This window comes from Camelina sativa, chromosome 4 (genome assembly GCF_000633955.1).
Source record: "Camelina sativa cultivar DH55 chromosome 4, Cs, whole genome shotgun sequence".
Taxonomy (NCBI): domain Eukaryota; kingdom Viridiplantae; phylum Streptophyta; class Magnoliopsida; order Brassicales; family Brassicaceae; genus Camelina; species Camelina sativa.
Window position 1 is genome coordinate 7,459,801 of NC_025688.1, and position 13,131 is coordinate 7,472,931.

Genomic DNA, 13,131 nt, shown 5'->3' on the forward strand with positions numbered 1-13,131 from the left:
GTCGATCAGATCCACTTGATGCACAAGGGCGGTAGCCTCTTCCTTCTTCTTCATGTGATCTCTCATCATACGAAGAATGGCTTTAAAGCGGTCCTTCGTCTCTTCTTCAACCATGACTTTTGTCCTCTCAAAAGCGTCTTTCATGGCATCTATTACTTCCTCTTCCCACTCAAAATCGGAACTGCTTCGCTTACGCTTACTGGAACTCTCTCCGGCCATAGCTCGTAACCAACTTATTCTCTTGTTATCGAAGAAGGAGATGCAATAGATTGAGTGGAAATTGAGAGGATATTTATAGGTGAAATTGAGACGGCAACGATACAATGAATGTAGAGAAATTGAAAGGGTACAACGAATGTAGAGATATCGAAAGGGTACAACGAATGTAGAGATAGCGAAAGGGTACAACGAATGCAGAGATATCGAAAGAGTACATTGAATGTAGAGAGAAACGCATCATACATAGAAAGCTTAGTAGACATCAGATTAAAGTTAACTTAGAGACTTGGTACACATCCTAAGACACATTGCGATGACAACAATGAAACCTATCCAAGAGAGAACCATGAATTGTCGAAGCATTTTTTCCCTTTCATTGGCTGCCAGTAAATCACATTCAAACTTCTTCTTGTCTTCCTCATATGTGTTAACCACCCCTGAGTTCACCAAACCGTTAACAACTTTTTCTTTCATTTCTCTTACAGATTCTTTAAGTACCTTGATTTCTTCTCTATGCCGACGGATCTCATCCCTCGCATCCAATAAACTCCGCCTTTGCCAACCACGTGATGGTTCTACGTCTGATCAATGGGAAAACCCATGAACATTGCATCTGAAGAAATTTCTTCCCGGATTTGCATATGTCCATGATTTCACAATAATCGTTGATCTACCGCAGTAGTTGCAGACTGGACCATTTATTTGTATATTCGAATTTGTATTAGAAACTGACCCCGAAATTTGGCTCATCATTCTCTAGCTGATTGTGGTTGTTCAAGAAGCGGAGTATCATAAAATAAAATGGTCTTATGAGTAAATGATAGTTACGTACTATTCTTTAATAATGTCGACTTGAACACGTGGGATAGTCCCTGAAAATTACAGAGACAAATTATAGCTAGGGAAATTCTAGATGACTTCACGANTTATTGCTACGGAAATTTTAGATGACTTCACGATGAAGTTAACTTCTACTCGCCGTTTTCAGCAACCTGAACAAATAATTGTTAGTGTAACCGATGATCATATACAAAACGTTAAAAATGTATCAAGTGGGATTGTTACTTACACAATGAGGTCGAGTATGTCCAGGCTGTCTGCATTTTGAACAAGCATATTGCTTATGAGACTTCCTCGGCTTGCTCCCATTTTTACGTGACAGTTCTAGCCATGTTAGCCAACGAGACTTCTTTTGCCTTCCAGGCTTCTGCTTCGGAATGGGAGGTATACATCGGATATCTGGCCCAATTGGATGGTGCTCGACATTGGGCATGATGGTAGCCGCGTACGACGCATAGACATAATCTTTTCTATAGTAAGCTTCGACTACGGTAGACATATGCCATCCGCTTGACTTGACAGCCTTAATTGCATGTGAACATGGCATTTTCTCAACATCAAACACCCCGCATGAACAAGATTTTGCTTCCAAGTCAACCAAACAGTCACGTTGCCCACCCCTAACGTAGAAACGCCAGCCATCAATGCGTTTTACCTTCATCATATCTGCGTAATGCTCCCTTACGGCCAATAAGAACTCAACACCCCGGCCAAAAGTGGTTGCCAGACTAAATGCATCCTTTCGTCTTTTCCAATACCACCTACCTAACTTTTTCGTAATAAACTCAATGAGATATGTGATGGGATAACCTTTGGCTTTCTTTAGCATGGAGTCAATAGATTCTGCAATGTTGCTAGTCTTGATGTTGTATCTATCTCCTGGACAGTAAACTCGAGACCATAAAGCTGGATCTGCCTCATTCAAGTACGCTGCAAGGGCCGGATTTACGTTAGTAAGGGAAGCCATGTAGTGGTTGTAATCATCATACATATGCGCATATGCTGCCCCTTTCACCAAGTACATCAGTTGCTTCCCACGGAAATTAGAAATTATCTTTTGTTGGAGATGGTAGTAACATATCCTTCGTGTTGCCCACGGCATAACATTGCGACATGCTTTAGCTATTGAACTTCACCTATCCGAAACTACTACCAGTGGATATTCATCCGAGATACACTCACTTAATTTGGTGAAAAACCAATCCTATGAAGCATCACACTCCGAGTCAACAATTCCAAAAGCCAACGGAAATATTTGAAAGTTATCATCTTGTGCGCAAGCGACTAGCAATACACCTTCATACTTTCTGGTGAGATGGGTCCCATCAACCACAATAACTCGCCTCACGTAATTGAAACCACGGATTGAAGCATCTAAAGATAGGAAAAGGTACTTAAACCTATGCTCGTCATCAACAACAAGGTCAACGACACTTCCCGGGTTTGAGTGCTCTATTTTTCTAAAAGAATAAGGCAACTTCGCATATCCAGATTCAACGTTTCCTCTCACATATTCCAAGGCATATTGTCAAGCCCTGTATGAAGTTGTGTAATCCAATGTCATGCCGAACATTGTCCTCATTGAATCTTGGATATGTTATGGGACAACACCATCTACTATTCCTACCCGGTCTACAAAAAGCATCCCAATATATTTGGAGGTGCAACGCTTACGGTGAGCTATGCGGTCCACAATAGAACATGTATGCACGTTCAGATATTTGGTGACCCAAAAAGTGGTTGGATCATTCTTCACAGTGGCCACGACCCTCCACGTGCATCCTGGCACAGAGCATATTGCCACCAACCGAGACTTTGTGGAGTTCTTAATTTTGAAAGAGAATTTTAGCATAATAGCGGTCAAACGCACCTCTGTTATGACATCATGTTTGCATGGAAAGCATTGACCTACTTTCAGTTGGTCTATCCAAGGATTATTTAACTGTCCATGAATACTACCAACAAACGGTTTCCCTTCTTCAGCATCTACATCCGGATGATCTCCATCTTCATCATCATCTTCATCTTCAAATTTTCCGTACTCACTATAATCGAAATCCATGTCATCAACATCTTTTGGCTTCTCATCTGTAGTGTCATGGATAGCTTCTTCACATTCTTCTACACCTTCATCGGCACCTGGATCTACATCGTCACCAAATTCATCTGTTGGATCCCCATCGGCAATAGAACAAGAGTTATTTATATCATTAACACATCCCTTAACTTACTGTCCATCCATGCATCGCGTAGAGACGCAAAGGCGAACAACATTCCTACTACTAAAATCTATCAAGTTCTGAACTGATCTATCATTTGTGACATAGACAGGAGGGGTGTCTTGGGGCAATTGTTGAAGCATCATCTCTGTTAAGGGATACGATAACTGAACCATCTCTGTTTCTTTGTCAATCAGATAATCTTCTACAACCGTTTCAAGAAGCTCAGCGTATGTACAACCGTGTTGCAAAAAAAACATTCTCCCACCTTTGCGTCCATCCATATCAAAATGTCAGGACCCATTTCTCGTCGCCCATAATCCGTAAACAACAGGTATTTGCGCTATCTACCTGAAAGAGTAAGCAGCAAGTCAATTACTCATTACATAGCTGACTATCCGTAGAAGTCTTAAATCAATAACCTAGGTGCCTAACAAAACTAAAAACATGATTGATCCAAAAGTATAATATATTATCATGACAATAACAGACAGAGGCAAGTACATAACTGATACAAAACATTTTGAACTACAAAATCAAAAAGAAAAATTTATAAATTTCAATTAAACACTATTTCAAATATACAGACTTCACAGATAACTCCAACGGTTTGACTTCGTAAATTAGTCTACTTTAATAATCTAACTGTCTATGAAAACCAAAAACTTGATTTCTCCATATGTATAATATGGATTCATGTCAAAAACATACAGAGGCAAGTAAATAACATATATCAAAGAATACAACAAGAAAATCTTAAAAATTATTCACCAATTTGCAATAATTTGGTTTTCAAAATCTGCTGACTTCATGTTGACGTCAACGGGTAGATATAAACTAGACTATACGAAGATAACTTCAAATGAAGTCTATTTTTGTGGTCTATTTTTGTAATTACAATTTAACAAAGCAGACAGGGGATGAAGTCTACTAGAACCGGTTGACTTCTTCTGTGGTCATCCTTTGTTAATTTTTTGGTCATTTTTGCAATTAAATAGATAAAAATAGGTAGACTTCAATGGAAAGTTCCACTTGTTAACTTCAATGGAAAGTTCCACCTGTTAACTTCAATTATAGTTTACTCTGGTTATTTTTGCAATTGACCAACCCATTGACTTTACAGTAGACTTCTGTCTAACAAGTAGACTTCATCTATCCGTCAACAAGAAAATGTAAACTTCGTCGTGGTTAGTATTGCAATTGACCAAGTTTGACTTTTGCCAAGTAGACTACATACAAAGTCTATAGTAATGATGACTTCGTTTGCAGTCTGTCGTGGTCATTTTTGGGGTTAACGGAAAGATTATAATGCAGTCTAAATCATATTTTTTTGTTTTCAAATGAAATTAAGGAGACTGAAATTTTAGTCTACGGGCTCGAAAGTCGATAAATTTTAAATTGCAAAACTGACCACATAGTAGACTTTACATGATATTATGACGGTTGGACTAACAAATGAAGTCTAAGTTCGACAAAAAAACAAAGAAAATCACGAAATCTACCGGAAAATAACCTTATCGGTGGTGGTTTCGCAATGTCAAGCACCGAGGACGTCGTATTTAGTCACCACTGAAGAAACACAGCGCCAATTTTCCTTGTTCACGAGAAATAACAAGATTAACGAACTTTCAATTTTTTCGATTAAAATGGAGAGAAGATGGAAGAAAATGAAGTTCTCATAGCATTGGGTGTTATTTAAGCTCACAAATCAGGTTGTTGAGGCATTAAGAGCTGCAAATTTAGTTGTTCATGGTTGTTGGAAAATTGATGGCGGTGGTACAACCGTAAATAAGACAAGAATATGAGGATATGGATGTAATAAACATTTTCGCAAGAAATTCAAATAAATTAGAAATAATGACATTTCTGTGAATACAATGAATGACAGAAGATTTAGTAGGCAGAAAGTGGCAAATGTTTGAGAGAGAAAAAAAGGAGTCTAGTCTTGCAATTAACTCAAGTTAGGGGTCTAATTTTGCAATTGTCCCAAATTATAATATAAATAAAATGAATTTCACCACGAATATTACTCTAGTACCTTGGTATGCTGGCCCATTTGTAAATGAACATCTCATCGCATCTCTCAAGTTTACTTCATTTATCTTCATCGATTTTATACGTTTTCCCTTATTTGCTCTAACGTCAAATAGGGAAACTTAGCATACATCAAGCCGTTGATCAAACTATTATTAGGTGAAAAAAATTATTTATTTATTGAGACCACTAATATTATTCAGCAAATCAGATTTACTATTTTTCAGATATTTTTGTAACCTTAATGCAGTTTTTGATTTTAAAATATTTTTAACAAATGAAATCAGAGAAAAAAATTCAATAATACTAGTTTTAAGAAAAAAAAAAAATCTAAGTAATTTTAGTCGCTTCTTGTGATTTTGTAACTTGACAAATTACTTACATTCGAATAATAATTCTAATAAAATAAGAGTAATAATGACCGACAGTTTTACCAGCTTACAATTAAAATGGATCTTAAAAGAGACATAAAATAAACCAATACAGATGCTTTGAGAGAATCCTAGAAAAAATCACCATAACAAGTACAGCACACCCAATTTACAATTGAAGTGGTTGTTAATATACGAAAAACAATAAATATAGTTTATTGTATATTATATACTAAATTCGTCATTTCAAAAAGATGAATTTCTCAAAATATCACACTTAAATTTTTTTTTTTCAAAAATATCACAGTTTTCTTTTTTCCAAAAACAGACACAAAGGTTTTTTTACCAAAAATTTATATTTTTTAGGTTGGGATTGACAATTTTAGATTTAGGGTACGATTTAGTATTTAGGATTTAAAAAATTAGTTTTTAGTATTAAAACTTTAGTTCAATTTTGTGGTAATTTTGAAAAGTACATTTTAATAGTATTTTTAAAAATTAAAAATTAAAAATTGTATTTTTGGAAAAACTCATTTCAGTGGTATTTATGATAATTGCCAAAATAATAAAATTGTTACAAATTGGTGCTCGAGAATATGTGATTTGTAAAATGACATTCTATATCCATAACCATATTTGTCTCCATTACCTGTTTTAAGCTTACACTTCTGAAATCAACACTACTAATACTCCCTTAAGGTTTACAATGTTTCTACTTAACTATTTTAACACATGTCATTATCTGAAAGGTGACTAAGGATGTCGAAAGCATTATTTGTCTCTATCTGCAGAGCCTTATGACAGCTCATATCTTTAGTTTTTGCAACGGCTGGGTGGTATGAAGGTTCCTCTGCGATTTCCTTCTTCTTACCTTCATATGATCGTTGCTTTATGTTGAGTTTGGTGGGCAGCATCGTGGGCTTCGTCATTTGAATGTTATTTGGCTTCAGTTGAGTTTGATTCATCTTCTTGCTTTTGAAAGGCTATATTTCTCCTTTATACTACAATGCAAGAAATATATAAACTCGATTTACGTTTCTCCGGTTCTAAGTCCTGTGATTGGTAACGGCTTTTATTTTTGGTTGTAAAGACTTTAACTTTAAAATTTTAGCTATAGAAAATTTGGTTGTAGATACTTTGACTGTAAAATTTTTAAAAACTTTTAACTGTTAAAATCTGATTGTTTACAAACAACTTTTAAAACTGTAGCTATTTTTATTATTGTCATTAGATATTAATAATATAATTATAATAAACATAAATTATGTCAGAATTTAATCCATATAGCAAGTTAATAACAAAAAATATTATTAATGATAAATTATAATTTTTAAAATGTAAGTCGATCAAATATATGATTTTGTTTGAAAATTCTGTTTTTCTTTTGTTTTTGGTGATTGGTTTTTGATTGATTTTTAATTGTTTTAAATATTTTTTTAATTGAGTAGTTATACTATCAGTCAAAAATCCATTAAACACTTATTAATACATTGTTTTGAATGTTACTCTCTTACTAATGATGAATTTCATAAATCTTTCACACCATTATTAATGATGATGAAGAAAAAAATAAAAATTATTATTGAAATGGATCTTAAAAAAAAAGAAAAGAAAATAAGAATAATTAATTTGTAAAGATATAATATGTAATATATATATATATACTTTTGAGAGTTTTTAAACATAATGGAGGAGAAAAAAAAGAATGTTTTTAAAATTATTTAGGTTTACAGCATGATTTTGACGCTTTAAAATTTTTGAGAAAACAAGGAAGGAAAAAAAAAAGCAATAAAAATGTGATTGACAAAAATATGACTGTCGATGCTTTAAATAATTTTAAAGTGTTAAAAGTCTGTTACCAATCAGGCCCCTAATCAAATTCAAAAGTTTGTATGAAATGATATTATTGTCATATAAGAAGTTACATAACCCATATCAATACAATAAAACTTGGATATTTTTCACCAGGTGTTAATACCTCAACTTTAACCAGAGCCATCGCTAACTTTTAGAGGGCCACAATCAAAAAAAAAATGGGCTGAATTTTTGTGATTGTATGCAATAATAATATATATATATATATATATATATATATTTACTAAAACAAAGACGAAAACTGAAAGAAAATGAGCTACAGGCCATTCGAACACATGATGAGTAAGTCTTCACTAACACTGATAACGCCACTAGACCAAAGAAACTTTTAAGAAAATAGGGCCGAATTTTGTATATAATATATACGGCTGCAAGCTGATGCTTCATTGGCTTGGCCTATGGGCCGGCTCTGGTTTTAACATTCAAGTTGGTGTTGATAACTAATACAGATCAGCTTTTATTTTTGTCTAGGTGGATTGTTTTTTTGTTTGTATCGATCAATTTTTTCAGAGAGAAAAAGGTTCATATCTATCATCGTCTGAGTCCGACATATCTTGTCGGCTTCTATGCCTAGATGAGGTCCGGTATCACCTCTTTTCCGTTGCCGTTTTCTTGCCGTTAACATGGTTTTTCGTGGCCATGTTTCTTTTGTTGTTTCAAATACTCAAGTTGAAGATTTCAGGCTTGCGTGATTATTAGACTGGGAGGGTTTGCTCTTTGCATGATCTACTTTCCTATGCCTTGATTTTATTTGCTGATGAGGTTTTGCTTGAGGCTCTGGTGTGTTTCTCGGCGATGTTATGTGGCTATGTTTGGATCCAACAGCTAATTGCCTTCTGGTGCTTCGCAAAATTCAGAGATTCAATTGAATACGGCTTGTGTAGACTACTCATTTTTCTAATTTCTTTTACCCGATTCACTAATTCCTTTGTCTTCTTAGCAATTGGATGAAATTAGTAGATTGAGTTTTGTCTTCTAACCCGTTTGTTTCTGGTTTTAAAAGTTTGTTTTTTTGGTGTTGTGAAATGCAAAAACATCAAATATGTTTTATGTGTTGGTGGTGTGGAGATTTCAGGTGATAAGAGAATTGAGTACTCTCTTCAGTACATTCATGGGATTGGTCGATGACCTTGGGAATTTTGTCTTTGGTGGTATGGTGCTCGTTTTATATGGTAACATCATTGCTAGAGGCTTTGGATTACCATATTGGTCATTATCTTCTAATATGTATTGTGATTTATTTTCTATATTTTTCGTTTGGTTGTGTGCAATCAGAGAGGTACGGAGAGATTGAGCCATGGAGAGATAGGTTTATTAATGAGAGTTTATAAACTTTGCAGTTGTTGCAAGCGACTCCGTGAAGTGAAGAGGCAAAGATGGAGCAATGATTTGAGAAGAACAATTTAGTTCAATTACGGAGATTATTTTTCGGATCTTCTAGAAACTATGCAAGATGGAGAGGAGCGATTTCCACAATTATCATAGTGCAGTGCAGGACCATAAGACTTATGACATGGTATTTGAGGAATTCCTCGTTATAATATTGATTCCAAACAAGTAAAACTAAATATTATTTCAAAAAAATACAAAACAAAAAAATAATCAAATAAAAGATCTAAAAATACTTGTTATGGATGAAGCACTTGATTTCTTTTTTCTTTCATCTTATGAAGGGCATTGTTTTCTCAACTTCAAGCTGGTTTCAAAGATGTCTTTAACCAGCCGCTAGCTCTTCATATCAGCATCACGTCAACAACGTCGGCAGAAACAGTTGACACAATTCCACAAGCTCTTCGAACTGTTAACATGTACAACAACAACACGATATTGTCGGCAAAATAACTATACGACGTGAAGTGTTCAAGTCTATGCTCTTCAGCTCTTCTTGATGGTTCTGAGATGGTTGGTTCTTAATCTCTGCTGGTTTCTTCTTACGCAGCAACGGCTATATATGCTAGCAAAAGGCAAAAAAATGCCGAATTTCGCCAAAAATATGTGAATTTTGTGATCTTTAGACTCTGAATCGTTGTGCTTTTGTGTGTACTACGGTTTGCATCTACTGATGAAGGTGTTTAATTCAGTTCGACTACTTCAGCAATTAGAGTTCATTTTTACTGCCCCATATTAACTCAGCAAACATTTCTCAACCTAAAATAAAAATCCACTCATACATATAGTTTAACATAGATTTATATTGTCGCACATTATAGTTATCTTTCATAGACGAGAAAGAGTTTGATTTTTTACACAGCAAGAAAAAAAAAACTCACAAAAATAAGATTACTTATAGTTTAATCACCCAAAAACTTTAAAATAGAAAAAAAAAATAAGGACATAAAACTAATTTCATATTTTATTATCCAAAATATATAATCAAGCTGCAACTCGTTTAGCTTGTCCATGGTTTCCACTAAGTTGTAACTGAGAGTTAGCCTTAGAAAGATTCTCCTCGTCTTCTTCTTCATCGTCTTTTGGTGTTGTCTTGTAATAGCAAGCATAGAGTATCAGTTGTACTAAACCTGATATTGTTCCAAGTCCATTTCCAATCTATGAAAGAAAAAAGAAAATGAAGTGAAACTAGTACATAAAAAAAAGAAGATGATGAATAATTATATAACTTTAATAAACTTACCAAAATGAAAAGGTCAAATTTAATAAGTGCATATATAACCCAAACGACACCGTTGAGGAAGTTGGCAAGTGAGAGAGAGAATGGCATGTACTTCACACTTTTTGTCTTGATCACCTTACTCTGTTTCACTCAAAAATATCATGTTTGTTTTTTTTTATTTTAATAAAAAGTGAAGGACACATACAAAACATTTGAGAAGTGGATACTTATAAATAAATATTACCATGATGGTGAGAGGAGCAATATACATGAGGCTAACAAATATGACACAAAGGATTCCAACAAAAGAAGATCTCTGGTTATGTGTGTGGAACAATAGCAATGTGCATGTGGCTACTATTCCTACAAACACCATCTCTCCTATTAACCATAGCCCCACTTTCACCTGCACCCAGAATCACAATTTTAATTAAATCATTTCATAAATAAAACTGTATAAACCTTTGGTTTTGCCTATCACTATCCTAAAACAGAATCAATCATTGTCTCCCACTTCTTATTACTACGGTATTCTAGCTTTCATTTTTTTCCACAATAAAAAAAGACAAAAATTGAATATCTCTTTGTAAAATTTAATTAAGTATATTGTACAAAACAAAATTAAGTATTATAATAATTAGGTACGTATAATCAGAGATGTTAGGTATCGTACCTTGCGAGTAGTTGGAGAAAAGTAAAAGAACATAGCGAGATAGAAAAGCTCTATTGCAAGGCCAGTGGCATTAATGGTGATCACAAGGAGACTATCTGGATGAACCACTGGTAAGCCATAAAAGACCCATAGTGCGCAATTTAGCACCGTGGCTAAGTATGGGTCAGCTTTGTACTCCTCCACCTTCTTCTTCTTGTATATCGTTATGAACGTAGGTCTGCATAAAATATAATATATATTTACTCATAAACATTAATTTAAGAGATCTAAGTTGTTAGCCCAAAAGAATAAGATCAAAGCTAGATATAGAGATTAATAATTACATGGGAGATAAGAACAAGAACAAGGAGATGACATTTCCTGCGACAATAAACAAATAAAATTACAAGTGTTAGTAAAAAAGAGAAAGGTCAGAGATTCTTCAAAATATTTGTACACATACAAAACTTATGTACGTACCACAAATGCCGGCAATGTTTCTCGCAACTGTCGCGTTAACCATTTCACTTCAGACGCAAAATCTGAACAAGAACAAGAAGAAAGAGAGCAAGAGAGAGAGATAGAGAGAGATATGTAATTTGGTATGTCAAATATGTATGAATGGTTTTTGCATATATTTATAGATACAAGATGAGATGTTGGTATATTAATATAGGTACTCATTTGTATAATTTTACATATAAGTATATATGTGTGTATTGATGACGAAGCGAAACTCAAGAAGTAAAGGAATTGAAATGAAAACGACCTTGAATTTTTGTTTTTCCATTTTGGGGAAACAATCATGACATTTATCTACATATCTTTCAACACTTTCTCGTTTGGCTTATTGTTTTTGGAGCCATGATTATAACTAATATGCCTACCCTATATAGTATACGTGTGTATGTACATGTATATATTACATGCATGTGCATTGTATGTAAGTTACGTGTCATAATCTTATTCACGGCCATCTTTAACTTTAAAAAAAAAAATACAAAAAGTTATCCACGTTAGTGTAAGCGAGTGATCTGATAGAAAAACAAATCACGTAAGATTTATTTTCTTCTCCTTTTTGATCTTTTTGGACGACTACTGAATTTGTGTTGTTATTATGTATATATCATATTTATATGTTGGAAAAGGTAAACAAATTTTCTAGTTTTCATGGATTTCATATGTGTATATGATCTTTCTCTTCATTTCGTTTTTATGAGGCATCTCATTTGTTTGCGATTATTAAGCAGAATAATAGTTTCATTAATTTTCTTCTGTAAACGAACGTTATATATGATTTCAAAGAATATATTACTTTTTTTTTGTTAAAGGATCTTCAACTCCAACGAATATATTACATTGAAACTAAATAATTTATAGTATCAAATGCTATATAAACAAAATTCTGAGGCAAAAGGGAAATAACTTTACAGGTGTTGTGAGAAGGTACACAAACCCAATGATTTTTGTAACTTTAATATAAAATAAAGTAAGCATGCGACTATGTCCATTTCGAATTTTGGATTCCGATACTATATTGCTAACGATCTTTTATGAAATCTATGGACGATAAAAATCGCAACATCTATGCTTCCCGATCGGCGCAGTTTACCTAAGTTTTAAAAAAAATATATATATCGAGAAAACAAATATCTATGCTTTGTGATGAGTAAGGTACACCAACAACTAGATCAATTATATTTACTAAAATGAAAAATTAGTTGTGCTGAGACAATTACATGGTGAAAGGGATGTTTTTTCCAAGATCAGATAGCGCTGTTGCTAGGAAAGCTATGCTAAAATACTAATTTACGTACTAACCTAGTCTTTCAGTTAAGAATAATAGTAAATTATTATAAAAATATATTCATAATGGTTTAGTAATTGAGAATTTGACAATATAAATTGAGGAAGCAGGGTCCGGAAATTTCTAATGCGATCTCAATAATTGTTTCTACTGTCCATATTTAAAAATATTAGAAAAAAAATGTTCTTTTTCAATCGTATTCTTCGCGAGGCACTAATACGTTTGTAACAAATGAAACATTTAACTTGAAAACTAATATGCGCAAGCCGATCAACAAATGAAAATCAAACAAATGCATTTAATCACAAAATTTTATCAACGAAAAAAATGTTAACAAACGTACGATGGAATTTTTTTAATTAGCATATAGTATCAATCTAAACACTTCGATGATTTTAGTCACTAGATTTTTAAACAGACATACTAACTGGCAGGAAAGTATTAAAAATGGAATAGTATTTAGTTGTTAAATATCACGTCAGCATTCATGGTTTTGATATGTG

At 33.6% G+C, this 13,131-nt stretch overlaps 2 protein-coding genes across 2 annotated transcripts; both read right to left on the reverse strand.

Moving 5' to 3' along the window:
• Positions 1,268-2,161, reverse strand: LOC104783645. Its single transcript, XM_010508775.1, has one exon. It carries the CDS (start codon positions 2,159-2,161, stop codon positions 1,268-1,270), a length of 894 nt encoding a protein of 297 aa, XP_010507077.1.
• On the reverse strand, positions 9,731-11,518 carry LOC104780049 (bidirectional sugar transporter SWEET4). Its single transcript, XM_010504505.2, has 6 exons — positions 11,302-11,518; positions 11,166-11,202; positions 10,843-11,059; positions 10,414-10,575; positions 10,191-10,310; positions 9,731-10,105 (listed from the first exon to the last, which is right to left on the reverse strand). Exons 1-6 carry the CDS (start codon positions 11,342-11,344, stop codon positions 9,932-9,934), a joined length of 753 nt encoding a protein of 250 aa, XP_010502807.1. The 5' UTR covers positions 11,345-11,518; the 3' UTR covers positions 9,731-9,931.